At 38.9% G+C, this 14532-nt stretch overlaps 1 protein-coding gene across 2 annotated transcripts in view; it reads right to left on the minus strand.

Moving 5' to 3' along the window:
- Window positions 1–600: 600 nt before the first annotated feature.
- Window positions 601–14532, minus strand: part of FBP2 (fructose-bisphosphatase 2) — a 66613-nt gene continuing 52681 nt past the window's right edge. Inside the window, exons 5-7 of one of the 2 annotated variants that reach the window (XM_037493841.2) lie at window positions 14312–14449; window positions 2547–2666; window positions 601–1016 (exon numbers count right to left, since the gene is read on the minus strand). In XM_037493841.2, coding sequence (XP_037349738.1) covers window positions 822–1016; window positions 2547–2666; window positions 14312–14449 — 453 coding nt within the window. In that variant the 3' untranslated portion in view covers window positions 601–821. The remainder of the gene's footprint in view (window positions 1017–2546; window positions 2667–14311; window positions 14450–14532) is intronic. The other variant, XM_054689049.1, reaches the window with a different exon arrangement.

Consider the following 14532-nt stretch of genomic DNA (forward strand, 5'->3'; position numbering starts at 1 on the left):
ATATATGGCAATTATTAAAACTAGCTGGATTTCCTAATCCCAAACTTGACATGATTTAGACAAATGAGCAGTCATTTAATCAATGCACTCTGGTTAGGCCCTAAGATCTATTAAAACATTTCCCCCAAAAATGAAAATGCAAAGTTATAAAGTTGAGAGAAGTAAATATTAATATTTAAATATTAACACCATTTAGCATGTAGCTTTGTTAACAGGTGACCACATTTTCCCCCATTCAAACAGTTGTTGGTCATCTAAGTTATTGCCCAAACAAAATGCTCTATGTGAAATTTTAGACTTTAATAGCCCTGAGATTTCTGATTCAAAACTTATCAGGATAAGACAAAACTTCTAAGAAATTAAATCATTTAAATACATAAATTTACATTTAAATATGTATATAAAGTATACACATATAAATACATACATGTATAGTATGTATCAATTTCATGAGAAAAATTGATCACTGCAGGATAAATACTAGTTTCAAATTTTAAGCCAAACAGGATAAATTCTTAACTGATCGCTGTACTTTTTGTCTACAAGCATACAACCGCCTATTACACAGGCTGATAGACTTGGAAATACAACCCTATCTACTGATTCTCATGACAAAAGACAAATCAGCATTTTTCCCCATATGGGTTTTTATTTTCAGCCCTTTACATTGACCACTAGCTTCCAGGCATATCATGAGCAGTTTGCCACTGTTCCTTTGGATGTGATTTGGTGCATTTATCTTTTATTACTCATCACATTGCTTCCAATTATCAGTTTTAATACAATGGAAAAGACAAAGAGGGCTTGTGGGGTCAAACTCACTACCTGCCAGACTGGTTTTTCTGTACACAAGTAAGATATTCTTGCACATCATCTGGGGACCCCAGAATGAGTGGGACTCTTTGGTGAATGGCCTCAGGCTTTACGTCCAGCACAGGTTGTGTGCCTGTGGTTGCCAAGCCTCCCGCCTGCTCAATGATGTAGGCCACAGGATTGCACTCATATAGGAGCCGGAGCTGTGGAGAAACAAAGCCAGGTGGACAAAATTTGCAAATTGTCAAAAATTGCAAATCAAGCACCTAAAGTTCAATGAGGAATTCCAACTACTGACTATCCGTGTGTCTTCTTAGTGTAGGACACTGGCGCACTTCAGCTGAGTGGGCTGCCTGAGATCAAGACCCTCTAGAAGGTTGAATGAATCAGCAGGTGTTCATCACATATGCCTCTGGGGCACCTAGATCAGTCTATCTCTCTTACGAGAACCTGCCTCTTCACTTGGAAATCAAGAGATGTAGGGACTCATTTCTTGCTGGTTCCCCAATGAGATGAACTGATTCTGCAAGCCTGAAGAAGGGCCTCCAATATGTGAGGCCTAATGGCTGATAAGGAGTCAAGGTTGGATGGGATTGGAAGACACCTCAAGATTGCTAGGTGGTCTCTCTGGATTATTGTTGACTTGGGTACATGATTTGCTGGTGTTTAAATGGCCCTTTCTTTTGGCCCCTTAGAAGACGTTAACTCCCATTGCCTGCACCCCCACAGCATCCTCGCAGTTGTTTCCTCTTCCTAATAGCCATGGCACAGAAGTTTGCTTAACATCTGCCTTCCTCCCTAGATGTTCTCGCACTGTGTGTCTTGGCTCATCATGTGGCAGCTCCATTCCCAGTACTGACCAGTAAGTACATGGGGAATTGAAATGAAACAGACTAAACTCATTGTCTTTTTTCAGGTGTACTTCTGTGATGATGTAACTTTCTTCTCCCACCAAACACATACACACACATTAGATTCAGCGTGGTGTTCTAGCTGCATGTTGAATCAATATCATACTATCTTCTTCCTTTCCTCATAGATGCAAAATCCTTAATTAAAAAAAAACATTCCTTTTCTAGGATCAGCTTGCAAAGCATTTACCTAGCTCTGTGTAGCTTTTAACCTTTCTGTTCTCTCTGGAAAATGTATTTTGAAACTATTTTGAAACACTTTGATAAAGAGTCAGATCCTGTGCTGATTTTTAAATTATTGCTATCACAAGGACAGAACAAAATTATCTCTGATCTAGATTGGCAAGCCAATTCTGTGGCAGATTCTCAGGTGGACTTGGGAGCATCTGCGAATCCCCTGAAATTATCTGTAACGTGTATACAGATTACATGTGTAGGTATACATGTTAGTTTTTCTAGGAAATGAGTCCATAAATTTCAATAAATTCTCAAGGTAATCTACGATCAAAAATCATTTATGTTGAAGCTAAAAGACACAGCATATGGAAAGCAGGAAATAAACATAGCTAACTCCTGGTGAATGACAGCTATGAGATCAGTGAAGGACAGAGAAAATCACCAGTAGCAACTATTTCAGTTATTTCTTCTCCAAACCTTCTACTGCAACTTCAAAATTCACTAATGGAAGAAGTACGTTATTTCTCTTCTCCCTGACCACTCACAGACACAAGGACAAGGCAGTAGCCAAAAAGCAGACATGAAGAAAAAGGAAATTCCAACTGGTTCACTGACTTGAGGTACCAGTGGACAAAGGAGAATTACCTTGCCCTTAGGACTTTTCTGGTTCGCTGGGTACAGGAAGATTCCTCCATAGACCAGGGTGCGGTGCACATCAGCCACCATGGAGCCCACGTACCTAGCCCCATAGGGAGCACTACCATCCTAGAGGGCAGAGAGGAGAGGGGTAAGATGCAGTGGTTTTAGCCAGCACCAGCTCCAGCCAGCCAGCACCAACTTTGTTCGCATCTTTTGCCCTCCACCCACCAGTTTAGGGAATGAAAACATTGTGTCATTGAACACTTAAATTCATTAAGAGGCCCCAAAACTCAACCAGTGGTTAAACTCAATAAATATAGGACTACTTAAAGTCAAGGATAATATCCTATAGCAATCTTAAGAAAACATCTGAGGAGAAAAAAAGAATAAAGAAACCACAAACCAAAAAAAAAAAAGAAACATATAGAATATGGGACCTCAAACTGTGCCATTTTGGTAGATTGACTATTTTGAATTAAAGCTAATTGAGAAACATGTAGTGCAAGAAGGACCCTCCTTATTCCCCCTGAAAACAGTAAATAAATCTCCCACGTGAAAGGTACCCTCCATCCATGTACCAGGGGAAAAGAGATATCCTTTTACAACAGAGATGGAATTTAGGGCTGAGATGCATAGATAAACAAGCCTTGTCACCTTCTCACTAATTTACTACCACCAGCTAAAGTTGTTTGTCTTCATCAATCTTTACAGGTTTTTTTTTTTTTTTTTTTTTTAATAAATTTTATTGTTATATTCCCCATACAATTGCAGCCCCCCCATTCTGACCCCAATCCCTCCCCTCCCCCCCCCCCCCTAAAAGTGTCTCTGGTTCATAGTTTTTTGTTGATTTTGATTTTCACTTTCTTATAGTTATTCATTTTCCTGGTCCCTTATTTAAGTTTTCTAGATTCCTGCTATGAGTGAGACCATCCGGTATTTTTCTTTTTCTTTTTGGCTTATTTCGCTGAGCATGATCCCTTCCAGCGCCATCCATGTTGCTGCAAATTGCATGTGTTTATCTTTTTTGAATGCTGAGTAATATTCCATGGTATATATGTACCACATCTTCTTGATCCAGTCATCTATTTTTGGGCATTTGGGTTGTTTCCAAAGCTTAGCTATTGTAAACAGTGCTGCTATAAACATAGGGGTGCAGGTGTTCTTTGGAATTGATGTTTCTGTGTCCTTTGGGTAAATACCTAGGAGTGGAATTGCTGGGTCATATGGAAGCTCTATGTTTAGTAGGTCCAGAAATCTCCATACAGCTTTCCACAGTGGTTGGAACAGTTTGCACTCCCACCAACAGTGCACAAGAGTTCCTTTTTCTCCACATCCTCGCCAACATTTGTTGTTGCTAGTTTTTTTAATATGTGCCATTCTCACTGGTGTAAGATGGTATCTCATGGTAGTTTTGATTTGCATTTCCCTGATGACAAGTGATGTTGAACATTTTTTCATATGCCTTTTGGCCATTTGCATTTCCTCTTCAGAGAAGTTTCTTTTAAGCTCTTCTGCCCATTTTTTGACTGGATTATTTTCTTTGTTGTTGTTGAGTCTCATCAGCTCTTTGCAGATTTTTGTGATCAGTCCTTTATCATTAGTGTTGGGTGCAAAAATGTTCTCCCAGTTGGTGGGGTTTCTCTTTGTTTTTGTTATTGTCTCTTTTGCTGTGCAAAAGCTCTTTAATTTGATGTAGTCCCAGCTGTTTATCTTTGCCTTCACTATCACTGCTTTGGGTGATGTGTCTGTAAAGATGTCTTTGATGTGCAAATCACGTAGTGTTTCGCCTATATTTCCTTCTATGTATTTTATGGTTTCAGGTCTTATGTCTAGTTCTTTAATCCATTTTGAGTTGATTTTTGTGTATGGTGTGAGGTGGTGGTCAAGCTTCATTCTTTTGCATGTAGCGACCCAGTTTTCCCAGCACCATTTATTGAATAAACTTTCTTTGCTCCAATGCATATTCTTTGCTCCTTTGTCAAAGATTAGTTGACCATAAATCTGTGGGTTTATTTCTGGATTTTCTATTTGATTCCATTGGTCTGTATGTCTGTTCTTGTTCCAATACCATGCAGTTTTGATGATTATGGCTTTGTAGTATAGTTTGAAGTCTGGGAGTCTGATGCCTCCATTCCCTTCTTTTTTTTTCAGGAGAGCTTTGGCTATTCGGGGTTTTTGGTGATTCCATATGAATTTCATCAATAATTGTTCTATTTCTTTGAAGAATGACATTGAAATTTTGATTGGAATAGCATTGAATCTGTATATTGCTTTTGGTAGTATGGCCATTTTAATAATGTTTATTCTTCCAATCCATGAGCAGGGGATGTCTCTCCATTTCTTTGTGTCTTCTTCTATTTCTTTTAACAGTGTTTTATAGTTTTCTTTGTATAGGTCCTTTACCTCTTTTGTTAGATTTATTCCCAAATATTTGATTTTTTTTGTTTCAATAACAAAAGGGATGGTCTTTTTGATTTCTTCTTCTTCAGATTTATTGTTTGTGTATAGGAAGGCTACTGACTTTTGCGTGTTGATTTTGTATCCTGCCACTTTACTGAACTGATTGATGAGTTGAATTAGCTTTTCTGTGGAATTTTTGGGGTTCTCTATGTATAATATCATATCGTCTGCAAATAGTGATAGTTTGACTTCTTCTTTTCCTATTTGGATTCCTTGGATGTCTTTCTCTTGTCTTATTGCCCTGGCTAGGACTTCCAGTATTATATTGAAAAGCAGTGGTGAGAGTGGACATCCTTGTCTTGTTCCAGATCTTAATGGAATTGCTTTCAGCTTTTCACCATTGAGAATGATACTGGCTGTTGGCTTGTCATAGATGGCCTTTATGATGTTGAGGTATGTTCCTTGTATCCCCAGAATTTCAAGGGCTTTTATCATGAATGGGTGTTGCACTTTGTCGAAAGCTTTCTCAGCATCTATTGATATTATCATATGGTTTTTATATTTCTTTTTGTTGATGTGTTGGATAACGTTGATTGATTTTCGGATGTTAAACCATCCTTGTGCCCCTGGAATGAATCCAACTTGGTCGTGGTGAATTATCTTATGGATACATTGTTGGATTCTGATAGCTAAAATTTTATTGAGGATTTTTGCATCAGTGTTCATTAGGGAGATTGGCCTGTAGTTTTCCTTTTTTGTGTTGTCCTTGTTCGGTTTTGGTATTAGTGTAATGTTGGCTTCATAAAACGTGTTTGGTATTGTCCCTTCCTTCTCAATTTTTTGGAAGAGTTTGTGAAGGATAGGCACTAATTCGTCTCTGAATGTTTGGTAGAATTCATTTGTAAATCCATCAGGTCCTGGGCTTTTGTTTTTGGGGAGGTTTTTTATTACCATTTCAATTTCGCTAATTGTAATTGGTCTGTTTAGGTGTTCTATTTCTTCTTTATCTAGCTTTGGGTGATTGTAGAGTTGTAGGAATTTGTCCATCTCCTCTAGATTGTTAAACTTGTTTCCATATAACTGTTCATAGTAGTTACTGATTATTCTTTTGATTTCTGCTGTGTCCGTTGTGATTTCTCCTCTTTCATTGATGATCCTGTTTATTTGTGCTTTCTCCCTTTTTTCCTTTGTGAGCCTGGCTAGGGGTTTGTCTATTTTATTGATTTTTTCAAAAAACCAGCTCTTGGTTTCATTGATCTTTTGGATTGTTTTTTTAGTTTCAATTTCATTTATTTCTGCTTTGGTTTTTATTATTTCTTTTCTTCTACTGGTTTTGGGGTTTTTTTGTTGTTCTTTTTCTAGATCTTTGAGCTTCGAGATGAGGTTGTTTCTTTGCGTTCTTTCTTGTTTCTTGATGTGAGCTTCTATTGCTATATATTTTCCTCTTATTACTGCTTTTGCTGCATCCCATACATTTAGGATATTAGTGTCCTCCTTGTCGTTCAATTCAAAAAATTTTTTAATTTCTTCTTTGATCTCCTCATTAGTCCAATGGTCTTCCAGTAGTGTGGTTTTTAATCTCCATGAGGTAGGAAAGTTCCTTGCCTTCTTTTTATGGTTTATTTCTAGTTTGATGCCTTCATGGTCAGAAAAGATGGTTGGCATGATTTCAATCTTGGTGTATCTGTTGATGTTTGTCTTGTGCCCCAGTATGTGATCGATCCTGGAGAATGATCCGTGTGCGCTTGAGAAAAATGTGTACTCCGTTTTTTTGGGGTTTAGTGTTCTATAGATGTCTGTTAAGCCCAATTGCTCTAGGTCCTTATTTAGAGCTTTGGTTTCTTTTTTTTTTTTTTTTTTTTTTTTTTTATAGAGGCATGCTTTATTTATTTGTTTGCTGGTTTGTTTGTTTGTTTTGTTTATACATGCACTGGGTACAGTCAGAAGCGTGGGAGGGCGAGAGAATTCACCAGAGCCAGAGCGGGGAGCAGAGCAGGCAGAAGGACCGAAGCACACTGCTGAGGGGAGCAGTGGGCGGCAGGAGAGGTCTGCGCGCCATGTGGGACCCTCCTCTGGTGGCCGGGGAGCAGCCGGGGATCGAACCGGTGCCGCAGAGGCCGCGCGCAGCTTCGCAACCCAGCGCTCAACCGCTGCGCCACCGGGGAGGCCCTAGAGCTTTGGTTTCTTTACTTATTTTTTGTCTTGTTGATCTATCCATTGTTGATAGTGGTGTGTTGAAGTCTCCCACTACGTATGTGTTTTCTCTGATGTCTGTTTTCAGAGAGGACAACAGTTGTCTGATATATTTTGGTGCTCCTTCGTTTGGTGAGTATATGTTAATGAGTGTTATTTCTTCTTGAAGTATTGTCCCCTTGATCATAATGTAGTGACCATTGGGGTCTCTTTTTATCTTTTTGAGTTTGAAATCTGTTTTATCTGATATAAGTATAGCTGTTCCTGCTTTCTTTTTTGGTCCATTTGCTTGTAGGATTGTTTTCCATCCTTTAACTTTGAGCCTATTTTTATCTTTGGTAGCTAAATGTGTTTCCTGGAGACAGCAAAAGGTTGGGTTTTGTTTCTTAATCCAGGCTGCCACTCTGTGTCTTTTTATTGAAGAGTTTAGTCCGTTTACATTTAGAGTTAATATTGATATGTTAACATCTGTATTTGCCATTGTGTTTGTCTTTCCTTTGATTTTATTTATTTATTCTTTTAATAACTTTTTTTTTTTTTGGCCTTCTTTCATTGTTATTCGTCCCTCTGAGGTTCTGGCTTTAGGACTCCTTGTAGTATTTTTTGGAGTGGGGGTTTAGTTGCAATGAAATTCCGGAGTTTCTGTTTGTCTGGGAAGGTCCATATTCTTTCTTCAAAGAGGAAGGAGAGCTTTGCGGGATAGAGTATTCTTGGTTGGCATCTGTTTTCTTGGAGTCTGTTGGCTATGTCCCTCCACTCTCTCCTTGCCCGTAGTGTTTCTTCGGAGAAGTCTGATGTCAGCCTGATTGGTTTTCCTTTGAATGTTATCTGTTTCTTCCCTCTTGCCAGCTTCATTATTTTTTCCTTGTCCTGGATTCTTGGGAGCTTTACTATTATGTGTCTTGCTGTATTTTTCTTTCGTCGTGGAAGTTTGGTGTTCTTCTTGCTTCTTGTATATCAATTTTCAGCTCCTTCTTCACATTTGGGAAGTTCTCTTCAATTATCTCTTTGAATATTTTCTCTGTTCCTACATCTCTCTCCTCTCCTTCTGGTATTCCTATAACTCTTATATTTCCTTTCCTCATGGAGTCAGATAGTTCCCGAAGTCTTTCTTCGTTCTTTTTCCTTCGTACTTCTCTTTCCTTTTCTGTTTTGGTTCTTTTTATTTCTGTGTCTTCAAGATTACTTATTCGTTCTTCCATTTCATCTATTCTGCTTTCATTGCTTTTCCCAGAATTCTTTAGTTCTTCCATTAATTCTTTGATCTCCTGCATTTCTTTTACTTCCCTCTTTAGGGACTCAATTTGTTTCTTCTGACCATTGTTTTCCCTCTCTAGGGACTCAATTGCATTCTTCTGATCGTTGATTATTTTTCCCTTATCATTGTTTTCCTTTATGACTTCTGTCAGTTTTTTAATCACGGCAATTTTAAATTCTCTTTCTGGAAGGCTCAGAAATTCTTCCAAGTTATTGTCTTTGCAATCTGGGGGCTGGCTTTCTTTTTGTGGTGTGCTTTTTCTCTGGAGAGTTGCTAGGTTGCGTGTGGTTCTTCTCCTCCCTACTGTCTGTTTTCTAATTTGCCGTATGCGTTGGGACACTGTGTTGTTGGGACTGGCCAGCATCTTGGGTGGGCTTCTCTGTTCCCCTCTGGTTCTTCCAGGAGTCATCTGTCAGTTTCAAGCAGCCGGGCGGCCGGGGCTGTGTGCTGGTGCTGGTCTCCTCCTGGGGGGCGGGGCTCTCTTTAATGGCGCCTGGAGCTCACCTCCGCGGCGGATCCTGCAGGGTTCGCCTCAGCTCCCGTTCACGGGGTGTGGTGGCTGCAATAGTTCCTTTCCACTCACAGTCCCGCTTGCTGTGTCCGTTTTTCTTGTTGGCCGTTTTGGTTTGTTGTTTCCCTCCTCTCTGCCGGTGGGAGAGTGCCGACTTTGTGGGCGGGGGAGGGGAGCAGGGTTCTGCGCTTCCCTCCCTTCTCGTCCTCTTTTATGGCAACTTTCTTCTTCGGGCAGTTTGCTGGAGTCGTCCGTTTATCTTCCCTGTCCCAGTTCTCACTGGGACCTGCCGCTTTTCCTCCCTATTAACTTTTTTTAATGGGAGATCTTACTCGCAGCGTCTCCTCGCCGCCATGTTGCTCCGCCCACACAAGCCTCCTCCCTTCTGGCCTCCAGGACTGGTGCAGGCACAGGAAACACCCGCAGGTGAGGACAGTCTGAGCCAGCGCTTCCAGGAGCACGGTGAGCTGCTCGCTGGATGGACGTCAGGTGTTGCTTCCAGACCCAGGCTAATGTAGACCTCGTGGCTCACGCGGCCGGTGTCTGGAGGCGCCTACAACCGCGGCGCCCACGCGTAGCCTCGGCAGCGCCTGCGGGTCCCTGGGCCTGGTGCTCGCGCGGGTTCTGGGGGCTCTGCGGCCGCCTCCACACACCTGGGCGCTGCTTCGGCCACCCCGTGTCCCCGGGGCCGCCTCCCCAGTCACGGAGAGCAGAGGGGCCTCTTTTTTCTTTACAGGTTTATTGTTTGTCTAAAAGGTAGATGGAGTCACCTGCTTTGGTCACTTGTCTGAGTGCATATTTTTAAAAGGGATTTCTGTATGCACAAAAGGAAATTTGCTTTTCTTCTGTTAAGATGGCAAGCATTTTAGTATGACTGAAGAACAGGAGGCAGGAGGGACAAAAGTAGGGAATGAAAGGTCAGGCCCTATGTGCTCTGGCTAGGTGAGGTTAGGAAGTTTATTCTATATCCTCTATAATGTGAGACCTAGAAAGATCCCTATGGAGCCAGTATGGATGCTGAATTGAGAAAATTGGGTATTCACTACTTCCTGTTTTGTCCCACTACACGTTGCATCAAGTTCAATAAGATACATTTATTTTTATAAACATTTTATGCGTTTGTGGCATAACTTTCCACACACTCCCCAACCACCAACACCACAATGGGGTTGATTTACATAACAATCTACAGGCAAATGTCTAAAGAGAATGTAAAAAACCATACCTCAAACCACATGTCTAAAAGAATATTGCTCCTATATAGAACTCCCTAAATTATTTAATGAAATGTCTTCATTTTCATACTTCCCTTCAATCAGTCCTTTGTAAGGCAAATTAATATGAGGAATTTCCATTTTTATTTCATTTCACATTCTTGAAAAATGTCTTTGTTTACAGGGAAGATATATCTATCACATACACTAGAATGTGGGTACATAACAGAATGTCTGGGACGTGGGCATTAAGTACATCCCAGTGATCCCTTCCCAGGCCCCACCCACCACCTCTCCTTCTTCTAGTGCATCTGTGGCTCCTAACCCTGTCCTGACTGTGATGGGAACCAGCTGGGAACACAGAGGCAGATGCTTTGGAAGAAAGAAGGTCAATATTTAACTCCATATACAAAAATTAATTCAAATTGGATTAAAGAGTTGGATATAAGACCCATAAAGTACATGAAATAAACATAGGTGATACACTCCTGAATGCTCACCACAGAAATATATTGGGACTCAACTTTCAGGGCAAAGGAAACAAAAGCAAATATAAGCAAATGGAACTACATCAAACTTAAAAGCTTTAGTATTGCTAAAAAAAAAAAACAAAAACCCACAAAAACAAAATGGCAACCAATGGGTTAGGAGAAGATATTTTCACATTACATGGTGCCAAAGAGGGGTTAATTTCCAAAAACATATAAGAACTCATACAACTCAACAATAAAAAAAAAGAACAATAAAAAAATTGTCAAAATACCTAAATAGACACTTCTCCAAAGAAAACATACATATAACCTACAGGCATATGAAAAATGTTCAAGATCACTTATTATACCACTTGGGGTGGTTTTGATTGGCATTTCCCTGATAACTGATGTTGAACATTTGTATGTCTTCTTTGGATGTGTCAATATTTAACACTTCTGCTCATTTTTGTTTGGGTTTGTTTTCTTTTTATTGAGTTGTATGAATTCTTTGTGGTTGTTGGAATATTAGCCCATTGTTGGATATATGATGTGCAAATATTTTCTCCCATTCTCTAGAATGTCTTAAGTTTCACTATGTAGAAGTTTTTTAATTTGATGTAATATATTTATGTATTTTTGCTTTTATTTTCCTTGCCATTGGAGTAGTGACCCCAAAGACATCAGGGAAGCCAATGTCGTGCGGTGTTTTACCTGTGTTTTCACCTATGTATTTATGGGTTTTGGTCACAATGATATTCTTTGATATCTGGGCAGAAGTACAAAGCAAATTAGTTCTTGGAACGTTGTTCTGGTGACCCATCCCCTTTTATTTGATAGTCAGATAACAGGAAGTTGATGTTCATGTTAGTCTTTCAAAGATTTTAGTGTCTCAGATAATAAACAGCCAGTGACTTAAGCTTCAGATCTCCTAAAGCATTACCACCAAGTGGAAGAACCAGATAATCTTTGGCCGCCTTGAATTCTGCTGCTTTTTCTTCTTTAGAAATGTATTTATTTTAGCATTCATTTTTAAAAAGTGTCTACCTCATCTACATTAAAATTTTGGGCAAAATGTATCCTCCTTCATCAACCTCCCCCCCCCCCCGCCCATAAATCTGAGTAAGCAACTGTGCTTTCTTTGTCAACACTTACAAACTCACCTATTGTTTGGATGTTATACCATTTTGAATGTTACTTAAATACTAAAACTTGTGACAAAGATTTCACTTTCAGCATTAGAAATATTTTTTCTTTAGATATTCAAATAAACTTAAAGCTTTCATTTTTATAGTGATGAGTGAGGACTGATCGCTTCACTGATGGGTGTCCTCCATCCCTATATTAAAATATTTTCCATATTTTCCACTCTGCTGTTTCTATGACAGGTTAATGTTATAGCAACTACAGGTGTTACACTTGGAGCACAAGCTTTGATATTTTTGATGTTATTGCAGACAGTTGTCAGAGGTAACCAACAACTCTTGGAGCATCCATATCTCACTGTCCAAGAGCATACCTCATTAAGACTTCTAGTTACGTTTCTCATACCACACTTCTCTGTTTATTTGTGACTAATAAATAATAATTTGTGACTAATAAATAATAATTTATTTAATAAATAATTATTTATTAATTTGTGACTAATAAATAATTTGTGACTAATAAATAATAATAAAGTGCATGCACTGTGCACTTTAGATATCATTGCAATAGGGTTAAATCAGGGAGTAAGTGAGTGTAAATCAAAAATAATAAGTAGAACCTCCTATCACCAAGCAGTTCAAAAACAATAATAAATATGGCAGGTTCTCTGAGTGCTTTCTTCCCAGTCATTTATTGTTGTACATTACTGTGTACTTCTTAAATTTTTAATTTACAATAATTTGCATTCATTCACTCACTTTCCAATCTACCTCTTCCAATTCAGGTTCATGGATGGTTGGGGCCCATTCCTGTAGCTCAGGATGCAAGGTAGGCACCAGCCCTGGACAGGACAGTCTTCCATTACACACACTCAGACTAGGACAATTTGGACATACCAGTGAACCTCATGTGCAAAAACAGTAACTTTCTTTTGTAAATAAAAGTCTTGACATTGTGTTTTACACAACTGAGAGTTTGGTTAACATTCAGGGTGCCTCTGTGCCTGAACAAAAAGTGTGCTCATCCTTACAAACTGGCATATAATACAGGTGTCATATGACCCTCCTAATAACTCTTGGTCTGTGGGAGGAAACTGGCATACCCACCAAAAACCCATGGAAACATGAGGAGGATATGCAAACTCCACACTCTGTGGCCATGGCCAGTAATTACATTTTTCATCAATATTATAACAAAGCAACATTGAACAAACCACACGTTATTTGAGGACCAGCTACACTATTCGTGTGTGTGCATAAATACATAAACAGAGACACACACACATATATATATTTAAATATGAGATTATATTTAGTTCTGTAACCTATTTATTTCACTATTAATACATTAAGAAGGATTTGCCTTTCCAGTGGATGACTAGATGGGTAGTACGGTATTCCACTGGAATATTATGGATGCCCCACAATATAATAACCAGCCTTTCCTGACATACTTCAGGTGCTCCTTCTGTTGTTATCAACATTGCTGCAAAGACATCTTTTTGCATTTATATTTCTAATTTTTTCTTATTAATTTCTTAGGATAAATTTCTGTGGGACTTCAGGACAAACTGCTGAGTCAAAAGGCATGGATATTTAATATTTGAAATCAGATTGCCAGATTGCCATCTGGGAAAGCTGTAACATCTTTTTTCATTAATAATTTATGAGAGTTCATGTTTTCTCACACCAGTAAGCACTAAATCTTTGCAAATCTCATACGCAGAAAGGATGTTGCATTTTAATTTTTATTTCTCCTTTATAAGCATATTCCCACATTTGTTGATGGGATGTTGATGTTTCCTCTGTGACTTGTATTGTGCCCTACGCCTGATTTTCTATTTGGGTGCTCATCCTCATGTTACGTTTTATAAAGGGTCCTGTGTCACTAGACTATTGACCTTGGTAGTCATGTATGCGATGACTACTTTTCTCAGTTGGCAACTGTCCTTTAACAAGATGTACCATATTTTTTATATAGTTTTATTTTTCACTAGTAAGATAAGTATTCTCCTTTATGAGTTGGTCAACTGTGCTCCCATACCAGTCTTATAAACTCTTTTTGAATGGTAGACATATTTAATGAATTTCTTGGTCTATATTAATCATAACAGGAAGTCCAAAAATCAGTGTTCAAATTTTGAACCAAAGGGCTTATATTTAAAGTTTCCTAAAACTTTAAATATAAATTGGACTTTCCATTATCCCAGCTAGAAGCAAATATAACAAGTGACTAGAATCTCTATAATTAGTAGTTCAGTAAACAAATAATATGAGAATGGTTCTGAACTGAAATTCTGAATTTTGAAAATGAAATCTCCACCTTCTTTAAAAGCAATTTCTCCTGGGAAAACACAAATATAGTATTATCTTTAGTAGGCAAAGTTTGGCTATAAAATAGATACTAATTGCTTAAGAAGAAAGACAGGGTCTACCTTTCTTATACTGACCAAGCCACAAACATGGGCACCAACCTCTTCCAGCCAGGTTCTCAAAGTCACCATTGAAACATGAACCCATGTTCGCAAGGAGAATGGGATACCATTCTCTCTGCTACTGCCTCTGGCTTTCTTCACTCACCTCAGGAAATTTCTTTTTCTGCACATATTCCGTGGTGGCAGCATCAAAGTACTTGGCATAGCCCTCATTGAGGCTGTAAATCTTTCCTTTCTTTTTAATCTTGACATCTTTTTCCACTAGGACAAATTCACCAAGAGCCTAGAGAGATGAAGACAAACAGGAAGAAGAGGGATACCAGAAAACAGAAGCTGATGGCATACTTCCCAACAATCAAAGAACAT

The sequence above is a fragment of the Talpa occidentalis genome, unplaced genomic scaffold (assembly GCF_014898055.3).
Source record: "Talpa occidentalis isolate TD23 unplaced genomic scaffold, MPIMG_talOcc4v2.1 talOcc4.7, whole genome shotgun sequence".
NCBI lineage: Eukaryota > Metazoa > Chordata > Mammalia > Eulipotyphla > Talpidae > Talpa > Talpa occidentalis.